Genomic DNA, 22329 nt, shown 5'->3' with positions numbered 1-22329 from the left:
TTTTCCTTTTGTTTATAAAAACAAGAGATAACAAAACAGTTATTATTTTTTTTAATTAAAAGAAATGACCAAAACCTCCAACACCAGATTTGACTACAGGAAAATTGTGTGGCTTTTTTTTTCCCCGAGATCTGCATGAGAACTGAGGCTGCACACTGAATCCAAAGGAACCAAAGTGACAGAAGAGAGAAACACAACTCCATGTACACACACATATTCTGTGGTCTGCAATGGATGTCGTCACGGGATAGCACCACCATGAAAGATCTTATGTAGCCTAGTGAAACTTGACAAATTCTTCCAGAGTTCTGGGGATCTGGTTTTGGTAGCTGATGTTATAGATCCGTACTGCTCGGGCAGCCAGGCACTTGAGACTCAGCTTCATTTGAGTTTTAAGGAGTATTTCAGACACCCCCGTTGTACTTTTATCCAGGGGAGTTTTCTTCTGCTTATTCGTCATGTCTGTGTGAGCACCAGCCTCCACCAGGCTAATGATGATGGAATGCAATGTCAAGAAGTCGCTGATGGGCCTGTGGTACTGGACGATGATGTGGAGCGGACTATTTCCTTCGTTGTCCACAGCGTTCACGTCGGCACCACAATCCAGCAAGAGTTTTGTGACGAGCGCGTTCGGAAAGCTGCAGACGTCATTCGTGTGGAAGTCGTCCACGGGCGTGCTGGAATTGACGGCGTGATGCAGCAAGCTCGAGCCGTCCCGCGTCCTGGGATCGAGATGAATCAGGTTATAAATCTGCTTGTTGATCCGCGACTGATCCTCCTCGCTGCACTGGGTCTTGGTAGAGATGCAGACTAAGTAGAGGAAGGTAAAAATGTTGCATTCGTAGTTGTCCATGGCTGTGTGGATGTCGGCGTCCTGGGTGGTTTTGATCCGGGACATGCCCTGCTCTATTTCCAAGACGCTGCACCTCAGGACACTCTCGATGTCCTTGGCTTTAACGGGCTCGTTTAAGTGTATCATCTGAGAAAAGACCTGGGCAAACCTCAGGAGGTCCTTATGCGTGTTCCTGTTGCCTTTTTGCCTCAGATGCAAGGCATGGAGCCACAGCTTGATACACTGCTCAAACTCCATGTTGTCTGCATAAACAGCCCCCCGGTAAATAATGGGGTGAGACACATCGATATTGTCCGAGCCCAGAATTCTCTCCCGCACAATGAGGCCTTCCATGTGAAGGGCATCTCTGTCCTGCCTTATAGACTCTAATTCCTGAGGAGTTCTGCATTCAGTCCTGTTTCCATAGGCTTCGATTTGCGGAAGAACTTCTTTCTCGATGATGTTCTCGCTGTCCCTGTACCTCTCCAGCATCGCCAAATACAAGTAGTGGTACGTCTTCATGATGTCGTAGTTTTCTCTGTCGTTCGCGAACGAGGCGCCCAGCAGCTCCAGCGCCTCGATCCGGCTCCTCCGGTCGCAGTCAGCGTGAGCCAGCAGCAGCTCCACCACGTCTGCCTTGCAGCTCTCGGCGGCCACTTTCAGCGGGGTCATGCCGTGCCCGTTGACCATCATCGCCGCCTTCCACTTGACCAGCTCCCTCACGATCTCCAGGTGGCCGGCCTCGGCCGCGAAGTGCAAGGCCGTGGCGCCGCAGTGGGCTTTGGCGTTGGGGTCTGCGTGCTGCTCGAGGAGGTACCTCACCACGTCCGTGTGGCCTTTGTACGCCGCGATCATAAGGCAGGTGTTGTCGTACTTGTTGGCGATGCTGATGTTGGCGTTGTTTTCTACCAGGTACTTGACGATGTCCAGCCTGCCGTCGAAACACGCGGCCCTCAGGGGAGTCGAGTTGGTCACCGTGGTGTGGTTCACGTTGGCGCCGTGGCTCACCAGCAGCTTGACCACCTCGAAGTGTCCGGCCCCCGCTGCGCACCAGAGAGCTGTCGCTCCATCAATGACAAAGCTGAGAAGGGAAAGGCAGAAACAAGCAGTCAGAGGGCTGCTCTTTGAAAAAGAGCGAGGGATCTTTAAAAGAGAGCTGAGCACCGTGCCGCACCTAGCCACCAGGAGGTATTTTACAGCTACCCTGTATCTAAAAGCGAGGGGACGTGGCGGATTAGCCAACGTGAAAGAACACGAGCCTTACCCAGCACAGGGACCTCCTCAAGGAAGAAGCGATGGAAGCTGAAACTTCAAAGCAGCCCGGGGATTTAGCCACATCTTGCACTAGTACTTCCCGGGCTGCTTTGAAGATCCTACCTGCGAGCTCCAGCCCCCAGCCTAGGGAAAATTACCGCTTCTTTGATCCCCCGTGCCAGAAGCTGGCACGTTAGAGGAACAGCTAAAGCTGAAATTCACCTCTTGACAAAGAGACCCCGAACTCGGGCACGGGTAACAGCACAGCTGGGCAATACGCCGGCTGTGGCAGCGAGGCTGGCCTAAGGATTTCCAGTCACTTCTCTGGGTCTCTACAGTTGCCACCCCTTCCGCTGTGCCGACACTTTTTGTTTGAGGGAGCACGCTGCAAAGCAGACCGGTGATCGGGTTAAGAATGCAGAACTCGAGGAATAAAGTAAAATTCACAAAAGCAGAAGCTATTCGAAGCCGGGCTGCTTCAGAGATCTGTTTTACATTACGGCCTCGCAGACAGCTTGCTGGCTCTCGTGAACGTGGGGACAGCTAACTTCAGCAAAACCTCACAGCTTCTTGAGCTGTTTTCATTCCCAAGCGCAGGGCGTTGTGTAACTGCACAGATAAGGCTGATGGCCTTTCCATTCCCCCAGCCCTTTGAAGTAGCCCTTAAACGTAGAAGCAGGCGGTGCAGTTAATATACATTCAAGGCACATCCCAAAGCGCAGAGGAGGGACAAATATCTAATTTCCTTATGGCCAAAGAGTCACATTTTCCAAAATTAAAATATCACAAGACACCAACCCAATGTTAAGTTGAGCTGCAATTTTTATCATTTCCCAGAGCTCTCGCGTGGCTCCCCAGGAACAGCTGCCTGGCCGCCTGTAAGCCCAGCACCTCTAGACGACACTTCAGGGGCCATTTAAGAGCTCTGGCACGCAGAGATGGCTGTGTAACAAACGTGGCTACCTTTGTTCACAGTAAGAAGTTCCTTATTTTGCACAAATATAACCGCATTAAAGTACTTTTGTATTAAAGCAGTAGTAAGTCAGGATCTAAGGCCCGCTAGCGAACACAAGGTAATTTATTGGTGTGCTGCAGGTCCAGTTACGAGTCAAAAGCCCGGAGCCCAACCAAGCGGGGTTTCTGTGCCACCTTATCACAAAAATGAAAATAATGCCAAGCATGAGCTGGGATCATGTGCTGCCTTTCTTCTCACCAGGCTGTGACTCCTACTGAGGCCAGGGAAGAGGTAATGGCACACTGCGCCCATTGTACCCCAAACAACACCTCCTTTAAGCTGTGTCTCTGTCAGGCAGAGGCTCCGGCAGGCAGATCGCCACCCCATCGATGCACGGCAGGCGAGAAAATTCAGCAGCAGAGGGGGGTAACAGCTCTCCCTGTCTGCTCTGCCAACACAGGCCCTTCCTTTATCTGACAGCAGGGCGGACACAACCCTAGGGAGCCTCAACCACTTTTTGCTTGTGAAAAGAGGGCTGGAAGAGGGAACAGAAAGACAGAAGGAAGCCGGTTCCTGCCCCCTCATTCAGCAAGCAAGAACCAAATCGGTCTTTCCCTGCGTTAGGTGGAGCTGTGCAGACACAGCTACAGCCCATAAAGCTGGAGCCAGATGAAAGACACCGGGGGGGGGGGGGGGGGCCCGGTGTGATCCCTCCCGGTATCTGATGGGAGCTCTGCACGCAGTCAGCTACTTGCAAAACCTGAAGCTGTTCAAAAGGCCAACAACGTACCTGCGGGCTTAGTCAGCCTTATTTTTAAGAATGACGTAGGGGCAAGTACTTGACGGGCGTTGTGGGTGATTTTAAAAACAAGAGAGGTAATGAAGGTCATGACAGCACAGTTCAGGAAGGTGTAAGTACAACAGCGTGCAGATTTGCAGATTTAACGTGAGGACGAGCAGCATTACTCCAAAAATCTAACAAAACAGTGACAATGCTGCTCAGTGACGTACCAAAAAGTACGCAGCAGGACTGTGAAGAGACTAAGAAATGTCTAGAAACAGGCTTTCTACAATGACCTGGCCGCATCTCCCCAAGCCAAACCATTCAGAAGGCTCAGCAGCAGCGCCCGCAGCAGAGCAGTGCTCATTTCTCCCGCCTCTCGCCACCGCTGCCCACCAGAGCTGGGGTTGGTGTTTGTACCAGTGTACCCAGCTCCCTGCGCAGCTCCTGCCCTAAAATGCCACATGTCCTTCCTGGTCACCACCTTCCCCTCCTGGTCACCACCTTCCCCTCCTGGACACCACCTTCCCCTCCTGGCTATCCCCACAGTGACGGGTGGCGGTGAAGAATCGACGCCCCTCGTGCAGCTCGTGCCCTTCCCTGACCTGGATGCAGCCAAATCCTCACTTCGGGCGTACAGAGGCGCGCAGCACCACGCCACACGCGCCCCACCTGCGCGTGACATCACAGAAAAAAAACCATTCGGGCACCCAGCCTCGACCGACGGGGCGAGGAGCTCCGCGTGCCACGGCGCGCCCAAGGCCATCCACCTACCCGTCGAAGCGCACCGTGCCGGTCTGCTGCGTCTGCACGCGGTAGTGCTCGAGGAGCAGGCGCACCACCTTGGCGTGGCCGTTGCGGGCGGCGATGATGAGGGGCGTGGAGCGCTGCCCGCCGTGCTGGCTGACGTAGCCCAGCAGGTACTTGATGTCGCTCTCGGAACGGTTCAGCAGCAGGGCGGCCAGGGTCAGCACTCGCCCCTCGCTCGCCGCTTTGTACACGTACCCGGCCAGCCCCTCCATCGCCGCCTCCTTCTCCTCCTTCTCCTTCTCCTCCGCCACCACCACCCCGGGCCCACCGCCCGCTGCCGACGGGCCGGCTCCTGGCTCGGGCTGCGGCTCCGTGCTGCCGAGGGGAACATGCGGCCCGTCCCCGGGCCCGGCCAGCCCCACGATGAGGGCTGGGAGCCAAGCGGGGACCGGACCCGGTGCCCGGTGCCCGCCGCCTCACCCGCGGCCCATCCCCAGGCCGCTGCTGCCCACGGCGGGATTCGAACCCGCGGCCCCCGCCGCTGCTGCCGCCGGGGGGGGATTCGAACCCGCGGCCCCCGCCGCTGCTGCCGCCGGGGGGGGATTCGAACCCGCGGCCCCCGCCGCTGCTGCCGCCGGGGGGGGATTCGAACCCGCGACCCCCGCCCTAGCGGAGCCCGCCGGGGCCTCGAGAGCGGGGCCGCGGCCGCCGGGAGAAGGGGGCCCGGGGCTGGGGGGGGCACCGCTACGGGTCGCCGGCAGGGCCCCGCGGGGAGCGCGGCGGGCACGGGGCGTCCGCGGCCGCTCCGCCCCCGCCGCCGACTCCGGAAGCGAAAGCGGAAGGGCCGCGGCGTGCACGGGTTCTTCGCGGTCCCTCCCGGCAACGGGAGGCAGCGCACGGGCGTTCCAGGCGCCGCGTGGTCCTAGGGGGGCCGGGACCGTGCCCCCCCCCCCAGCCCCGGCTCGCCCCAGCCCGGTGCTGCCCGGCCCGGGCACATCCCCAGCCCCGGGGCTGCCTCGCCCGGGGGTCTCCCGGGGGCCGCGGGGCTCCCCATGCCCTCCTCAGGCCTAGGCCCCGTACCTCAGATCGGGTTCAGGCTGGATTTGTGGGTTTTTTTTTTTGTGTGTGTGTGTTTATTTTTACAGAACGGGGCCAGCAGCTTTTATCCACCCACCTGTGGGCTGTGTGTGCCCAGCCTCAGAGCCTCACCCCCAGTTCCAAGTCCTTGCTGTGCAGCCCGTCAACGGCGTGCCCCCGCCATTCCCCTCAGCACACCGTGGCCACCAAACCAGGACCCCCGCTAGCCCCCACTAGCAAACCAGGCCCCCTGGCAGCCCCTGCCACCGAACTGGGACCCCCGGCAGCCCCCACCACTGAACCAGGCCCCCAGGCAGCCCCTGCCGCACCCCAAGGTGCCGCTGAGGGCACGTCGAGTAAAGTGATAGGCGACCCCCAGCCTGCGCCACCGCCTGCCATTGTGCTGAAGGGGATACGGTGTCGGCCGTATTAATAGTTAATTTAAAGTCGTGCAACTAGAGCCTGGTGGAAAGTTTCGTGGCAGCTGGGCCCCCTGCATTATGCATGGCAGCGCTGGCCGGGCTGCGCTGCGGGCAATCGCCAAAATGAGCGCCGAGGGGGCGAGGGCGATGCCGGGCTGCAGGCGGTCAGCGCGGCAGTGTTCAGTCAACGGGGATCAGCTTCTGACAGGCACACGCGCCCCCGAGCTACAGCCTGACAAGCAGGGTTCACGCTAAGTGTAAGTGGAGCCTGTCTCCATTACCTCAATGATCTCCACTTTGCAGGCCTTTTTTTTTTTTTTTTTTTTACCAACAAAAGCCACAGCTGCCCAAGCGCCGCTCGTTTTCCCCAGCATACAAGAAGGAGCCTGTGATGAAGCACCGCCACTGAACCTCGTGGGCAGCGTCCCTGAGCAGAGAGCCCAGCTCTGTGTTCTGCAGCCTCATCGACTTCAGCAGGAAACCCCTCGCTCCAAGCTCGTTGCAGTCAGGACCACAGTTTGTCAGCGTGGCACAGGTTGAAGTTGTTATTCCACAGTTACCCTCTCAACTACATGGACTTACACAGCCAAAGAAACAAAAATGTGAATGTTTCAGTGGAATGACTGCAGTGCAGCCAGCAAGGGGCTGATCCTGAGCGTGTGTGAGCCTAAGTCACTGTCACTGCCCTCGGCTATGCTTAGCCCTCAAATGTCAGTCACTGAAATACTTCCAGCCTCCTGCTCCGACTGCCAGCACAGTGAGCACTCTGCCATCCCGACCTGGTCGCATTTATGTGGGCCAGGCACACAGCAGGGAGCACAGCCCCAGCATCTCCAACTCGTCAGGGTTTTTTGTCTGTCTGCCTCACGGCCGTGGTGCGGGCAGGCAGCTCACCTCACATCTACAGATTCGCTCGTGGCGGTCAGCCAAAGCTGTGGCAGAGCCACGCTCTGCTCCCTGACCATCCGATTAAACCTCGCGCTTACAATGACACACTGATTGCATGAGGCAGTCTGCATTTTCCACTCTGTCAGCCTCTTCCCACTTTCCAATCTGATTTTTTTGGTCAGATGAGGACTCGCAGCAAGGCATGTGGAGGTACTTCAGGGCCAGTACTTTTTGCTTCTTTATCTGAGGAGCCCTTAAAGAGTTATATGTTGTCCTTCTCCCCTTCCTCTACTTTAAAAATAGCTTTAGATAGATCATCTGAGTGTGCTTTGGACAGGGAAGGCAAGTAAGCTGCCCGGATTTTCCCTATGGAATACAGGGACAGAACGCCAAGGGGAAGGCCGTGGGCCCAGCGGATTCCCCATGCACTGCCCCTCCAGTAAGCTGGGATCACAACTCCTCTTCAACACCGCTGCAGCTCCTTTCTGTGCCCATCCTGCCCCGGGTGGTGTGGGTCTCTTCGGTCCACCGGGTGTAGGTGAAAGCTGGAGCAAACGCCGTGGGAGCGTTGCAAATTATTGTGCTTGGATCCAGGAAATAACAGCACTTGGGGCTTTTCCTCCTCACAGCCCTTCCCCAGCACAAGGCTGCCCAGCAGGAAGAGGCAGCAGGGCGGCACTGGGCCCACAAAGCGATACCCAGCCAGGCTGCTCCCCGTTTTGGGGCTGAACCACGGGATTTCGGCCCCGGCGCTGATCCTTTGGGGCAGCCCTGCGTGCAAACGCAGCGGCTGGCTGCTTCCCAGGACAACTGCAACTGCGCCTTCTTGGTGCTTACGGTAACAGCCATAATAAAAATAATAAAAATACAGGAATCGAATAATAAAAAATTACAGGCATAGAACTAAAAATAATAAACTTACAGGAACAGAACTGAAAATAATAAAAATACAAATAACGAAAAATAAAATAATGAAAACAAAGTAATGAAAAAATAAAACATGAACACCCCCCAAAATCAATTGCAGGACCCCAAATTAATTACAGGAGCAGTAACGAAGCCCCTAAGGGCCTCGCGGGGCCCCGCCGGGTTCCCCACCCCCGCCGCCCCCCTCCCCGGGCCGCGCAGCCGCCGCCGCCCGCCCCCGGCGCCGAGGCGGGGCCCGGGCGGAGCCGCTCCGAGCCGAGCCAGGCTGGGCCGGGCCGGGCTGGGCCGGGCCGGGCTCCCCGGGCTCATGCAGGGCTCGGCGCGGCGGAGGCCGTTACCGGCGGCGGCCCCGGGCTCCCCGCAGCCCCCAGGGCCGCTCTACCCGGGCAGGTGAGCGGCGGGGACGGGGACGGGACCGGGACGGTTTTAGGGATGGGGACGGGGATAAGGACGGCGATGGGGACAGGGATTGGGATGCGGGACCCCCCCCCGCAATACCCGGGGAGCAGCCGCCCACCGGAGCCCCAGCCTCGTCCCGCACCCTCCGGGACCCCCCAGCATCACCCGGAGCCTCCCCCCGCAGCGTGCCCTGGCTCCGTTCGGGTACCCGAGCCCCATCCAGCTGCCTCTGGGTTATCCTGAACCCCCCCAGGACCCCCCCGCTGTCGTCCTGAGCCACCCCCCGCATCACCCTGACCCCACACCCGGGTTAGGGTACCCCAGCTTCATGCACCTCCCCCCTGCACCCCAACCCGGGTTAGGGTACCCCATCTCCCCCCTGCACCCGGCCGTCCTGACTCCCCTGGGATCATTATAGGCCCCCCTCGGATACCCCAGCCCCATCCAGCCCCCCTGTCCCAGCTCACCCTGTGCTCCCCGGGCTCTTGTCCCAGGTCCTGCCACCTTGTCCGAGATGCTGCAGCGGTCCAGGGTATCCCACGTGTTTGGGGGGTCCCCAGCCTCGTACAGGCTCAGCCACAGCTTGTCGAGGGAACCCCGACTTCTCAGGGCTTTGACAGCTTCTCCCCAGGAACCCCAGCTCTCAGGGGCTGTCCTGGCTCACCCAGGACATCGAGGCTTGCGCGAGGCACCACCACCCTGCCCAACCCTTGGTGAGGACCGTGGGCTCTCATAGCTCAGCTCGGGGCTGGCCAGCACCGCTCCTGTCTCAGCACCAGGGAAGAGCCGAGGTAGAGCGGCTGCTTCCCTGCAGGGAGCTGGAGGGCTGGGGGGGCTGCCTGATGGAAGGACTTCATTTGGGTTGGACCAGGCCCTGCTCTGCAGAGGTAGAGGACAGAACGATCTTCAGAGAGGAGGATGAAGGTGACAGCGCATCCAGAGCACCCCCGGGCTCGAGCACCACCGGGCGCGGATACTTTTTTAGCGTTCGGCAGAAGCGCCCTGGGAGTTTAATGTTGCTTTGTCATGCAAAAGTTAAAAATAGGTGCACTTAATTCAGCACTTAAGCTTTTCATGCTGCCTTTATGCTCCCTTCTCAGCCGGGGAGAGCCTTCGTACGGGGATGGGCCAGTTTTTACTCGTGATGCTTTGTCTCCTCCTCTCTTTGGAGCCTCAACTTCGTAAATGTGCCGCAGATCTCCAAACATCTGCCAGGACAGCACAGGTTTTGGGTGGGGACGCAGACCTGGAGCCTCCTCCCTGCCTCCTCAGGGACCTGTTGCCTGACCCAAGGTATTTGGGCTGTTTCCCCATCCCTCATCTGCTGCATGTCCGCAGCAGGCGGTGGCATTGCTGCTGCACAGAGCCAGCAGGGCTCTGATAGACCCGAACAGCTCACCCAGAACACTAACTCTTGAGAAAAATGTTGAGGAGGGGGAGAAATAATGTTAGTGGTGCAAAACTGGAGCGATTCCCAGCCAGAAAGCGGCGGTGCTGGGCTGACACCGCGACTTCTGTCCCCTCCAGGCATGGAGCTGTCAAGACCGAGGACAACTTCAAGAGCTCCCAGTTTCACCTCGATCTCTGGTTCTACTTCACGCTGCAGAACTGGGTGCTGGACTTCGGCCGTCCCATTGCTATGGTGAGCGTGGCGAGGGCAGGCCCGCTGCTTTGCTGGCCTCGCACTCATTTGGGGTGGCGGACTGGGGTGGCCCAGAACTTCCCCTGCGGAGCCCTGAGCTCTTTTCCGCACCCAAGGGACACCCTCGAGGAGCTGTCCTTGAAATGAGGACCACCACAAGGTCTTCATGTAGCTGTAAGCAAGTGTAGGGTTCCAGTCACAGGGAAGGTATCTGGGAAACGCGGTTCTGCACCGCCTATCCCCCAAATTTACATTTTTGTAATATAAATGTTACCTGGAGAGGTTTCTGCTGCTCTTCCCTGTACCTGGACACCCTGAGCCTGGGCTCCTGCTGTCCGGCTAGCGTGGGGCAGGACAAAAGTGGTTTCTGCCCTCAGAAATGTGATGTTTTGTTTTTTCCTGCTGACACCTGAACGTGACAGCACGTTAGCAGAGATCCGCTGCTGTCGGATTCCCTGGTGCTTTCTCACTCGCTGGGCCACACAACGTCACGGCCTCAGCTTTTGGCAGCGCTGCAGGAGCAAGGGGCAGAGGTTTAAAGCCAGAGCAAAGGTCTTCTCCTTCCCTGTCCTGTAGCTGGTTACGGGGCTGCAGGTGCTTCGAAACCAAAGCACAGTAGCTGCGAGCTGGGTCACGGGGATGTCCTGATGTGCCTTTTTCCCCTCTCCTCAGATAATCCTGCCTTTGGAGTGGTTTCCTCTAAACAAACCGAGTGCTGGAGATTATTTTCACATGGCTTACAACGTTATCACACCATTTCTTCTGCTAAAGGTAAACCTCAAGGCTTAGGTGTTAATTTTTTTTTTTAAATATCACTAGTTGTAAAAGCAGGGCAAGTAACACTGTTTTGTAAAGGCTAGGAGTTCTTTAGGAACTTACTGAACAAAGGAGAAGTTACTCACACACTCCTGCAAGTGAGCTGGTCCTGCTGTGCACTCGAGGTTTTCTACTCCAGGAAGAATTTATGATGCCAGCTGTTAAGGACTGAGGCAGTGCCCATTTTAATGCAGCTCATGGACCATCTCCCCACCTCTCTGCATGCTGGAAAAAACATCCTTAAGAATCTTCCATCAGCCAGCCGTAGGCCACAGATGAGACAAATCACGTAGTCTCCTCCTCCTGTGCGGTTTGTTGACGATGAAGCAGTAGGAGACCGGGCTGGCTGCTCTGCCTGTGTTTTGCGGACTGGAACAAACCTGGTCAGACTGGGCTCTGCACGTTACCCTTGCAGCTCAGCCTCCTGCCTTTGAGAGCAGCACAGATTCGAGGAGAAGGCTGTAGAAATTCCAGCCCAGCAGAAAGCCTTTCGCTCGTTACTTGTGTTGCCTGAATGTACAAAGCAAGACGCTTTGCTCGGGAACTCCACGTTCAGGAGAATTCAGAGCCCTTCACCCTGGCTGACCTAACGTGTGTCTGTAAGATGACGTGCATCCACAACTTAAAGACCTTCTCAGACAGCCGGAGCTGTAGTAGATTTTCTAAATTGTTCAGTACTTAATTACACTTGCTCTTTGACATTAGAATTGTATCTTTAGCGTGACTTTATCTAGCTTCATCTGCCAGCCACCGGATCGTGCAGACCGTTTATGAGGTTAAAGACTCTTGTATCATTAGAAATCTTTTCATATTAAATACTTAGCAGCCAGAAGATAGGAGAAAGCAATTATAAATGTATTTTAACCTTCATTAGCTAGAAAGTAAATTATGTCCCAAGATGTAAATGCTTCTCTCTCTCTCCTGAGTCTGCCTGGGAGGTTTTAAACACCACTGTGGCCAGAAAGGAATATTCAGTACCTGGTCCTCTGGGGGAACCTAATGCTATGAAACTTGGTCAGACCTGTCCTAGCCTGACACAGCTGATTTCTGCAGGCTCAGTACTTGTCAGGTTAAAACCTGCTGCCTTTGGTGCATTTCTGTTACCTGCCGTCCCCCTGAAGGACACCTCCAGCCTTCTCCCTCCAGCAGAGGAGAGCGTCCCTGAGCCTTTTGTTCTCCTCCCCTCTCTCTGAATCCTCTGACGTTCCTACAGCAGTTACAGAGAAAGGGAAAGCTAAGCCTCAAAATTAAATACGAATAAGGAGCTTTCCCGTGTTTATGCAGACGAAGGGCTGCAAAGCTGCTTTGGCAGCACGGGGAGGCAGAGGATGCCCCAGCAGATGCTCGGAGGGGCTGGGTCCCAAAGGCTGAAGCACCTTAGCGATGTATTTCGAGACCTTCCCCGCTTTGCAAGCTGAGCAGGGAGCTCCGTGCAGGTTAAGCCACCCTTGTTTCTCTTCCCCAGCCGGGCTTGCAGGATCTTGCCGCAGGCTCACTGGGCTCCACGTCAGCCTCACGTGCCTGCCTCCACCCAGACCCGAGCAGACCACAAGATGGGACAGGGAGAGCTCGTCGTTAAATCCGACGCTGGTATTCCCAGGGGTGCCTCACCCACAGGCCTGGTTTGTCAGCGGGCAGATTTTTCTTACGTAGCAGATTGGTTTAAGCCTCCTCTTTAGAGCCAAACACACGGGGCGGGTTGAGTCAAATTCCATTAGGAAGAAAAAAAAAACAAACCACCACCAACTCACCAAGAGGCATCTGAAAGTGATCCAGCAGAGAAGTACAAAGGAAGAAGTGTCTGTGCCGAGCGCGCTGGGAGTGCTGCTGGAGGTTCTGCTCACCACTGGAGGGCACAGGGAGGCTTTCAAAGAGGAAAGGAGCTATAGAAAGCAGCTGCCTTTTTGTTTCTAATTAATCATGGTTTGATCACATCTGGTGGCTGAGCTGCTTTGAGTGCTGTGTTAGAAGTGCCGGAACACTGCTGCAGCCTAAGCCTTGGCTCAGGTGAGGGTGCTGCTTTGCAGAAAGCTTCAACAAGGCCAAAAATGTGGTTTGTTTGTTGCAAAAAGGAAGAGGAGTGTGTACTAGAAACTGAAAAACCACCCAGGCTAGCAGAAACACGTCTGAGATGTTTGTAGGGGAAGCAGCTGCGGTCAGGGAAGTGCATTCCTTTGGGGTCGGTCACACTGATCTGCCTGGGGTGGACAAATCCAGGCAGGGTGCCGGCAGCAGCTCACCTCTGCTATGACAGTGCAACCTTCGGCTCTCTGCAGGTCTCTGCAGGGCTTAAGGTGACGTTTTCAAGCCCTTGTAAAGTGGGAGAGGGCAGAGTTTGTCACAGCATCACCCACCTCTGCTCGTGCCTCCTGACTGTTCACCATCTCCGCGGTTTCAGCTCATCGAACGCTCCCCTAAGACCTTGCCACGCTCCATGGTGTACGTCAGCATCATCATGTTCGTCATGGGAGCAAGCATCCACCTGGTTGGGGACTCCGTAAACCATCGCCTGATTTTCAGTGGCTACCAGCACCATCTGTCCGTAAGGGAGAACCCAATCATCAAGAACCTGAAGCCAGAAACACTGGTAAAGAGGACGTTTTATGCAAGCACTTAAAGCAAATATTAATTGCGTGTTCTCGTTTCGTAGTGCTCTGTTTCCCTTAGCCCTTTTAAATCTGTTTCATTGCATTGCAGATTGATTCCTTTGAGCTGCTGTACTACTACGATGAATATTTAGGTCACTCGATGTGGTAAGCAATTTCCAGCGTATCTGGTGGCCCCAGAACAATGCAAGGAAAGGCAGGCCAGGGCTCTCTGTAGGTTAATACGTAAAAAATAAAGCACAGCTGATGAGAGCCGGCTAGGGATAATATTCTCACAGCTAGTGTAATTACAGTGGCTCTCTCCCTTGGAAAATTGCCCATTCCTGCTAGGTTTTTTTTTCTGTCCCTGTCATTCTCACTGATGTTTTGAGGATGTGCAGCTTGTTTGACAGCTGTAGGGAGCAGCAGGAGCAGCTCTGCTCTTCTCTTCCCTCAGCCACCTTTCCCAGGCCAGCTACAGTGCCAGGCTGAGGCTGCTGAAGACTCATTGAGGGTTTTGCTCCTCTCGAGGTTGACTCTGAAACAGCCTGATTTTGCCCGGTCTCACTAGCCCTGTGCTTATTCTCTGCCTTCACCACGCATCCATTTGGTGACCCTGCGGCCAGAGGGCAGGCGCCCTTGTGTCTGCAGTGGCAGAGGCTGCTTGGCCACACTGCTCCCATGGTAATTCAGGGACTGATTTCACCACCGCAGCAGCAATACTGCCCCAGGCTGGTCCTAGAAGCACCGTGGGCCTGGTCCTGTGTGACCGTGTGCTGCCTGTGTCCCTGTTGGAACACACCTCACCCCCAGTGCGAGCACACCCCACACTCAAGCAGCATCAAGTGTGGACACGTCCCCTTCCCTGGGTGTGCTGCAGATCTGCAGCCCCAGAGCTCTGTCCTTTATCTGCTGCCGGGTCATCCTTACATGTCCCAGGGAGGGGACAGGGAGATCTCGCCCCTTTTCAGGTTGGTTTGCTGTTCCTCAGGCAGCGTGAAGCAAATCCCAAAATTAAAAACGAAACTTTTAGTTTGTTCAGATCCTGGTCCGCATCCTGCTTGCCTGCCGTTCAGCTTTTAGCACATCACAGCTCACCCCACTGCCCTCACGCAGCCTTCTGAGCCTGCGAGGGCAACAACCACAAGTGTTGGGCTGAGCGCCTGAGCCCAGCGTTTGACCTAATCAGCAAATTCTGGCCTTCCCCATGAGGGCCCCACAAGTCTCATTATCTTCAGCAGCCCCACACCAGGCTGTTTTCAGCAATTTGACAGCAGTTTTCAGCAGCTGTGACGCTGGTTGCACCTTCACAGCCACCACGGTACAGGAGGGGGGGGTAAACCAGGGCTTGGTGCACCGCGGTGCCGCTTTGCAGGGTCACACCACCCACGGGAGCTCTGTCTCTGCTCACAGGTACATCCCTTTCTTTCTGATCCTGTTCATATATTTCACCGGCTGCTTCACTCCTGTTGAAGATGAGAGCAGGATGCCAGTGGCTGCCTTGCTTCTGATGGGGCCGAGCAGCCTTTATTACTGGTAAGTGACTTCTGTCCTCTCAGGGAGGTGCGGGATGAAGGGAACAGCACAGGAGGCTCTGCAGCGTGCAGCAGGAGCTCTCCCTTCCCCAGAGCAGAAGTTGCTGCAGTTTCTCCTATGCAAGTCTGGAAAATGAAATCTCATTTAAATGGGCAGCCTCTTCAGCCTTTACCAGCTGGGACGGTTTCAGCACAGTGTGTCCTTTTCCCTGCTTGGGGGTGTTTCCTCAACCACACTGTCATTCCCCCGTTGAGTTCTGGGCACCGGTTGTCCCAGCCCCACCTGCTCAGTGCTCCGTGGTTCTCCTGCTCCTCCACCTCTGTCTCAGGAAGCCTGGCACAGAGTGACATTGCTGGAGTCCAGGCTTTCAGCCTCTGCTTGCTGTCTGCCCCCTCTTCAAAGCTGGTCGCTGCATAGGTAGACGGATCCTGGATGATTTTGGGGTGGTCACCTGGTGCCCACAGCACATCCACCTGGTCTCAGGCCAGTTGTGGTAACGGGGGTGCTCTCACCAGTGGTGCAGAGATTTTACGTAGAGCCCAGGCTGCCTGCGTGATGCTCTTACGCTGCCTCCGTGGCTTGCCCTGCGGGTCCAAATAGCCTTTTGAGAGAGGTCTTATTTATTTCTCATTTTCAGTAGCCTCATCTTCCCAAACTGTTTCCCTGATGGCAGCCAAACAACTTTCCATTCATCTTCAGAGATGATGTTCTCTCTTGCCCATGGCTTTGCTCCCCTGCTGAGACTGTTCTTATACAGTAAATTAATTTTTGATAGTCAAAATCATCAGGATGATTTGGTCAGTTCCCAGTTACCCCACTGCACTTCCTTTAAATACATCAGCGTGAGTCTCTGCAATTTGTGTGCTAGCGATTTAAGACCCGTCGAGTTCAATTCCTCCTTCCTCCTGGCAGCCCAGCAGCTTCTCAGCCAGGTCTCTGCAAGGTGGCACCCCTTTGCTAACTCCACCTGCCCCTCCATCCACGTGGGCTCTCCCAGGAGCTGTCACCCCAAACATCTGGTTTCTACTGCTCCCAATGAGTTTGCTGCCTCTCTCCCAATTCCTGCTTTAATGAAGAAAAAATGTTTAGGGTACTGTGCTGTTAGGAGCTCTTACTATCACTACAAACAGTCCGGACAACTACTTGTGGAAAACGTGAATTTTAGGGCTGCCCCACGGCAGCAGCGCAGCTCAGCTCACCTGGCTGCAGAGCCCAGCTCCTCACGAAGAGCACTAACGGGTGCTTTTGCTTTGCAGGTATCTCGTGACAGAGGGGCAGATCTTCATCCTCTACATTTTCACTTTCTTTGCCATGATGGCTTTGGTGATGCACCAGAAACGCAAAGGACTCGTCCTGGACAGCAATGGGCTTTTCCTCTTCTACTCGTTCATCATAACGCTGGTCCTCATTGCTGTCTGGGTGATTTGGCTGTGGAATGACAAAATCCTCAGGAAGAAGTACCCTGGCGTGATCTATATCCCCGAGCCATGGGCTTTTTACACCCTGCACATGAACAACCTCCACGCAGGAAAGGAAAGTTTATAAGTTTTGATATTTCTGAGTGATTCAAAGAAAAAAAATAGTTTTTCTAATGTAGAGGTATTTCAAATAAATTCCTTGACTGACGTAGGTGCAAGGCATGTCCTGTGTTACCCAGACCCAGCTAAGGAGGGGAGGTTTTGTACAAGCCCCCAGGCACAAAGGGCTGATCCTGCAGGTCCCCTACGCCCCCCCGGTAGCATCATTTTCTGTACTCAGTCACTACTCAGGTGATGGAGCTGAGCTCCTCCAACCCCGGCTGAATCCCTGTAACAGTTCGTGTCCATGAAGTCTGTATCAAACCCCGGTGTGACAGAACCCAAGCGGTTAAAAAAAAATAAAGTTAATAGCAAAACAGACTGAATAAAAACGTTTGATAAAAGCTGAGTGACTTGCCATGCTTGAAGCAGCTGTTCCCTGAGGGGAGAATCTTCATCCCACGAGACTCAAGGACCCGTACCTCAGGGTGTAGCAGGCTGGGGCTGTGCTGGGAAGGATGCGGCCCGTGGAGCAGCGATGTTCGGGGTCCTGGAGCCCAGCCGTGGGCTGGCATTGCCAGTGGATCCAGCGAGGCAGAGCAGCGCGCAGCTGAGCTGCTGGCTCCGTTTTTATTATTTTGGGACAAAACAGTGAGTTCTGCTCAGCATTTTTGTACATAATCCTTGCCTTTTAATGCCCTGAATGTCAACCAAGTGCCAGAAGCCTGGCACCAGAAGGGGCTGTAAGACAGCGCAGCTATCCGGGCTAGGCCCCAGAAGCTGGAGGTTGCTGCCTCCTCCCCAAAAAAAGGTTTAAAACCCAACCACTTCCTGCAGCCCCCCCCCTCTGTTTCAGCATCCAGGCACGGATCCTCCTCTCCCAGCTCCGTATAACAGCTCAGGGCCCCGCGGCCTGCAGGATGCGGCCGGGCAGGGATCAGGCCCGGTAGCCATGGCAGCGGGGTATTTATTACAGCCCTGCCTCGCCACCCAGGGCTGGCGGACTTTAGCCCTTCTCCACACCGAACGCAGCAGCCGCCCGTCCCCACAGCCTGAAACACACGGAAGGCCCCAAAACAATGGTGAGCGAGGGTTTGGGCTGATACAAACCGCACCCCCTCCATACCCCCCCCCTTCCAGATTTTAAAGTTGTGTTGCTGTTCTCTCCTTCTTCTCCCCCCCTCCCCCGCCCCCCTTCTCGCTGCAGGCAAAATTTCTGTCGCAGGATCAAATTAATGGTAAGTACTTTTTTTTTTTTCCACCTACAATCATTTCACCTCCGATCAGAGCAAAGGGGGGCAAGGGGACAAACCCTCACAGCCAGCCCGGGGCAGTGGGGGCTCGGGGCGAGAAATCGGGGCTGGCTGTGGGGAGGGGGCCCCTGCCTTTAGCAGGAAGAGTTTGCTACAAGAAACGCGGAAGAGAGCTGGAGTAAGAGTATTATTGCAAAGCTGTTAAGCTGCAGTGCCCTGTGGCTCAGCAGCGCGGGAGGGGGCAGCCGGGGCCACGGCCCCCACGGGCACCCAGCACCCACGGGCACCCACAGCACTAAGGGCAGGGAGGATGGGAGGGGTGAGGGGGGATGGAAGAGGCTGGTTTGGGGTCTCCCAGCTGCTCTGCAAACCCCGCTGTGCTTTGCGTTATCCCTTCCTTCATCTGTCATTTTAAGATCCAGCTGTCCAGCTGCGGGACGATGCTGGCAGGGACCGAACCATGCCTCCAGCACGCCCTCCTGCCCCCAGGAATGGGGAGAAAAGCGCTTTCTAATGGTCCTTAACTCCGTTGCAGACCAGGCTCCACTTTCAGACTTCCCTCATTAGACCGAAGGACCCTAATCAGCTCAGTTAGTTGTAAGCCTGGACTTTTAATTACCCTTGGCACTTTATTCCGGGTCCTTCCCCCCCCCACCTCCAATCCCCCCCCATCCAGTACCTCTGTGAAAGAAGACACCGGAGGCAGACACAATATCCCCGCTGGAACCCGACCAATGCCGCCCCGCAGGCAGCAGGACCATGGCTGCAGCTCGAGGTAACCTTACATGACATAACGGAGAGTTTTGGTTTTTAATTAGAGTTCAAGGAATGCTTCTCCCTGTACGACAAGAAACAAAAAGGCAAGATCAAAGCCAGCGACCTGATGGCCGTGATGCGGTGCCTGGGAGCCAGCCCGACGCCAGGGGAGGTGCAGAGGCACCTTCACCTGCACGAGATCGGTGAGTCCGGGGCAGCCGAGGGAACCGAGCTGGGCTACGGCCAGAAAAAATTGATGAGCACATTGAAGTTAAGCTATCTGGTCCTGGCAGGAGTTTTTGCTTTGTTGTGTTTTTTGTTTTTTTGTTTTGTTTTGGTGTTAAAACTCAGTGTTTCAGTACTCAGGAGACAATGTGCAAGGAAGAGGGGGCTGGCTGCAGGCCGGGCACTTACCTGCTCTGGGGTGAAGCAGCCCAGGCCCTGCAGCACAAGCAGGAGCAGTCACCAAAGCCCAGCCCAAGGCACTGCTGGCAAACAGAGCCAACACAGCCACAGATCCAAGCAGTGCCATTAAAAAAGCTTCCAGAGCAGGGGAGGCATCCTGCGGCTGCTTCGGGAGACTGGGGAGGACACAGGAGGGGGTTAGGGCTGGATGGGGACTACAGCACTGAGCCCCTCATAAAGAATGTGCTCTTGTTCTTCCAGAGCAAAATGCAGAACTGGACTTCTCCACTTTCCTGAATATAATGTACAGGCAAACAAAGCAGGAGGAGCCCGAGAAGGAAATCCTCACGGCCTTGTCCATGATAGACAGGCAGAAGAGAGGGGTCATCGCTGTCTCAGAGCTGAGGGCCAAGCTGACAAACTTGGGAGAAAAACTCTCCGAGGAAGAAGGTATTTCACCACACAGAGACGTAGTTTGTGGTAGTGTGTGCTCCTGAGCTTCTGGTCCCTTCCTCCCTGCTCTCCCGCTGCAGCCGAGGCAGGGCCAGAAGCTTCCAGCTGGGAGCACAGGAGCAGCGCCTGCCAGCAAGGTGGGTGCTGAGCACCCTCGGCAGGGCAGGGCTCAGGGAATTGCCCGATTCCCCCGAGAGCACTGCCATGGCAAGTGCAAATCGTAAGAGAGAAGGACATTTTAATTAAGATTCTTAAAAAAAAAAAGTAAAAATAGTCCTGCCTGTCTGAAAGCTGCTCCCCTCTGCCGAAGGTGGGGCACCAGAAACCCCTATCAGCGGTTTGAGGCAGGCAAAGCGGGGGGGGTTTACCAAGGTTCTGGGGTTTGTGTAGGCCCTGTCTGGCTCCTTGAGGGCCTTCCTTATGGTGAAGGAGAGTTGGATTTCATCAGGACAAGGTTTGTCTATCCTGGTGCACTCATCAGCTGAGCCAGCGTTACGGGTGATGTGCCAGCAAGGCATGTCGTTGAGCATCTTCCTCAATTGTTTAACTGGAATAATAGTTTATGCAGCTATTTACATCTGAAAACACTTTCGGAGCTATTATGAGAGCTGAACAAACAGTGAAGACATGGAGACATTAACCCTAATTAAAGGCATCCCAGCAAGAACCACTATTACACAGAGAAGCTTCGGGAGGCGCGGGGGGATTTCCCATTACTTTGGGAGTAAATGTGCAGAAATGTGCAGCCCATCCGCCAGCTCCTAACAAAGCACCATAGATCCTACGTAGCAAGCGATGCTTCTTCTCAACAAGAAATTCCCCCTTTGGCTTGACATGCTGAACTCCAGCTTGCTAAGCTGCTATAAATATTTGATGCCAGAGCAGACTCAATTTCATTAGCATCTGCGGCTGTTCAGTAACTACTGGCACATACCTTCATTTACAGCGCTTCCAGAAAAGCTTGCGCTTCGTTTTCATTTAATGTGAACTGACACGTTTTTCTTCTGTGTTATTTTTAAGTGTTCTGGGAATAATTATTTTTGAATTTATGCCATTAGAAGCATTCTATTACCATCAGGATATTCTCTTTGAGAGAAGGATTAGATCTCCTGGAAGCAAGGGATCGTTCCTTACCTTCCGTGTCTGCAGCTCCCCGTAGCTCCTTGCTGGCCCAGTGCTGAACGAGGTCGTCCCTTATTCATACACTGATACCTGCCTGCAAACAGCGGGGCAGAGCAGCATCTCAGCCCACACCGCTCCGGACAGCAGGCACAAAACTCCAGAGAGCAGGCACAAAAAATGCAGTGCTGCTCGCAGACCTCCCACAGCTGCTTACGGTAAGACACGTGGCTCCAGCCGGCCCAGGCAGGAGATACAGCAAGGACTGAACTACCACGTAGCCACTTCAGACCCATCTGTTCTGACAGTCCATCAACAGGCTCTAGACACCCAGGAGGTGTCCTGCTGATGGAATATCAAGCAATGAATGCAGGTGCCCAAGCCAACTGCTTCTCCTCCCGCAGACCGCCTGCCCCACGCTCTTAGTGTCCCATCACGGCACCGCTCTACGCTGCCGGCACAAAGACCAGCAACACACTTGAGCAAGGAGACATGGCTCAACATCAGCATCATGGGACCAAAACCCTCTCCTGGGCTGCATTAGATACCTTATCAAAGGAAGCTGCTGCCCAAAACATTATCAAATAAAAGCTGCCGGGGTTCTCTTACATCTGTCTTAGTGCTGTATGTTACAGGTAAAGCAAAGCGAGGGAACTCACCTCCTCTCCCATCACCCGAAGGAAGGAATACAGCATCTAACCCCAGCAGCAGCTTCATCCAGCAACATTTTGTATTTTTCTATGCATAATTTCTCACGTGCTTCTCATTTTACTGACGTTTACTATTTTACGGGAAAATACCTCTTAGTGGTTTAGTTGTTGCAGAAAGGAACATTTTAAGTCCAATAACTGACATCACCGCCAAGGCATTCCCAACGCCAGCCCGAGGAGCATCGCTGCTGCCAGGCGGTGACCGCAGTTACCACTTCTCCAGGAATAGGTTTCAGCTGGAGCCACAGCTGAGGGATGCTTTGCTTTCAAACACAAAGCTGATATTAGAAGTGGCACACAGTCTACTTGAAGTCGGGTATATAATCTGCATAAGCACTTAGTTCAGCTAAATTGAATAGGAACAATTTTGTTATTCAAACCCAACGACCCAACCTACCAAGAGTGGTTATAAACTGATTTGGATTAAATCTGTGAATCTTTTCCAGGGGGAAGTCTCAGGAACTTATCTTCAGCTGGTGTGACCCAGCAAGAACTTCATTACCGGCACCAGAGTTCACAGGAACTCAGAGATGAAAATGTCTACTCCAAATTTTTATTAAAAAGTTGGACACTGACACCAAAATCAAAGTGCAATCCTAGTTTAAAACTGGCTGGCGCCTCCAAGTGATCCTGGAAACCATCACTTTGAAAACCCAAATCACTCTTGTTTTGAATATCACAACAACCCTCCTATATACCAAATCTGAACTTATCTTTGTATTTTCTTTTGTGCTTTCTTTCAGTTGATGATCTGCTAAAAGAGGCTAAAATTGGACCAAATGGAACAATAAAATATGAAGAATTTGCCCACACCATTTGTATTCCTACAGTCGACTACTGAAATTCAGAAGAGATTTGATAGGGGCAGGACCTGAAACTATTTTTTTCATTTTTTCCTCCTTACTGTTTGGACTCGGGAATCATTTGCCTTTAAGGATCCCTATTCTGCCTTGCGATTGCACTTACACAGGTCCCCACCCCATTTCCAGAGAAACGCTGCTGCGAAGTGTGAGCTGATATTTAAATAAACTGGATGTAACATTCCCTTGCGTCAAATGTGTCACGCTGAAAAAACAACTCTTATTTCAAAAAGCGCACTTAGCTCCACGGCTTGCGGCGTGCCGTACAGCTTAGGGTTCACCTCCTCCTGTGGCTGCACTCCGGGGAGTCAGCAACACCCGTGGCTGTTTGCTGTCCCCACACACCCCGGTACCGCTTTGTGTAGGAACAGATTCCTCAGGAGGCCCAGTTA

The 22329-nt window shown here is 54.4% G+C and overlaps 3 protein-coding genes across 6 annotated transcripts; 2 read left to right on the top strand and 1 right to left on the bottom strand.

Moving 5' to 3' along the window:
* FEM1B (fem-1 homolog B) lies at positions 1-5249 on the bottom strand. The gene is made up of 2 exons (XM_035569420.2): positions 4597-5249; positions 1-1913 (listed from the first exon to the last, which is right to left on the bottom strand). The coding sequence occupies exons 1-2, from the start codon at positions 4842-4844 to the stop codon at positions 278-280; spliced, it is 1884 nt and encodes a 627-aa protein (XP_035425313.1). The 5' UTR covers positions 4845-5249; the 3' UTR covers positions 1-277.
* A 2870-nt stretch (positions 5250-8119) lies between these two features.
* On the top strand, positions 8120-16490 carry CLN6 (CLN6 transmembrane ER protein). 4 transcript variants are annotated; one of them, XM_035569409.2, is made up of 8 exons: positions 8120-8276; positions 9386-9578; positions 9813-9927; positions 10600-10698; positions 13142-13330; positions 13441-13496; positions 14742-14864; positions 16121-16490. In XM_035569409.2, the coding sequence occupies exons 2-8, from the start codon at positions 9409-9411 to the stop codon at positions 16407-16409; spliced, it is 1041 nt and encodes a 346-aa protein (XP_035425302.1). In that variant the 5' UTR covers positions 8120-8276; positions 9386-9408; the 3' UTR covers positions 16410-16490. The 4 variants fall into 4 exon arrangements, with proteins under 4 accessions (XP_035425302.1, XP_035425301.1, XP_035425299.1 ...); XM_035569406.2 differs by lacking the exon at positions 8120-8276 and adding an exon at positions 8761-8998 and having other exon boundaries at positions 9482-9578; XM_035569407.2 differs by lacking the exon at positions 8120-8276 and adding an exon at positions 9105-9209 and having other exon boundaries at positions 9482-9578.
* Positions 16491-17231: 741 nt separating this feature from the next.
* Positions 17232-22121, top strand: CALML4 (calmodulin like 4). Its single transcript, XM_035569410.2, has 5 exons — positions 17232-17463; positions 17589-17619; positions 18453-18593; positions 19057-19245; positions 21821-22121. Exons 1-5 carry the CDS (start codon positions 17461-17463, stop codon positions 21916-21918), a joined length of 462 nt encoding a protein of 153 aa, XP_035425303.1. The 5' UTR covers positions 17232-17460; the 3' UTR covers positions 21919-22121.
* Positions 22122-22329: the final 208 nt, after the last annotated feature.

This window comes from Cygnus atratus, chromosome 11 (genome assembly GCF_013377495.2).
Source record: "Cygnus atratus isolate AKBS03 ecotype Queensland, Australia chromosome 11, CAtr_DNAZoo_HiC_assembly, whole genome shotgun sequence".
NCBI lineage: Eukaryota > Metazoa > Chordata > Aves > Anseriformes > Anatidae > Cygnus > Cygnus atratus.
Note: the sequence above shows the minus strand (reverse complement) of the source record. Positions and strands in the feature narration are given on the sequence as shown.

Excerpts from the sequence above, each read along its gene's own strand:
- FEM1B (XM_035569420.2), bottom strand. The coding sequence starts at position 4,844 with ATGGAGGGGCTGGCCGGGTACGTGTACAAAGCGGCGAGCGAGGGGCGA. Across the intron at positions 1,914-4,596 it reads GGCACGGTGCGCTTCGACGG|CTTTGTCATTGATGGAGCGA; the intron begins GTAGGTGGATGG and ends TTCCCTTCTCAG.
- CLN6 (XM_035569406.2), top strand. The coding sequence starts at position 8,800 with ATGCTGCAGCGGTCCAGGGTATCCCACGTGTTTGGGGGGTCCCCAGCC. Across the intron at positions 9,579-9,812 it reads GACCTGTTGCCTGACCCAAG|GCATGGAGCTGTCAAGACCG; the intron begins GTATTTGGGCTG and ends TGTCCCCTCCAG. Across the intron at positions 13,497-14,741 it reads TATTTAGGTCACTCGATGTG|GTACATCCCTTTCTTTCTGA; the intron begins GTAAGCAATTTC and ends CTCTGCTCACAG.
- CALML4 (XM_035569410.2), top strand. Across the intron at positions 17,620-18,452 it reads GTCGCAGGATCAAATTAATG|AGTTCAAGGAATGCTTCTCC; the intron begins GTAAGTACTTTT and ends GTTTTTAATTAG. Across the intron at positions 18,594-19,056 it reads CCTTCACCTGCACGAGATCG|AGCAAAATGCAGAACTGGAC; the intron begins GTGAGTCCGGGG and ends TTGTTCTTCCAG.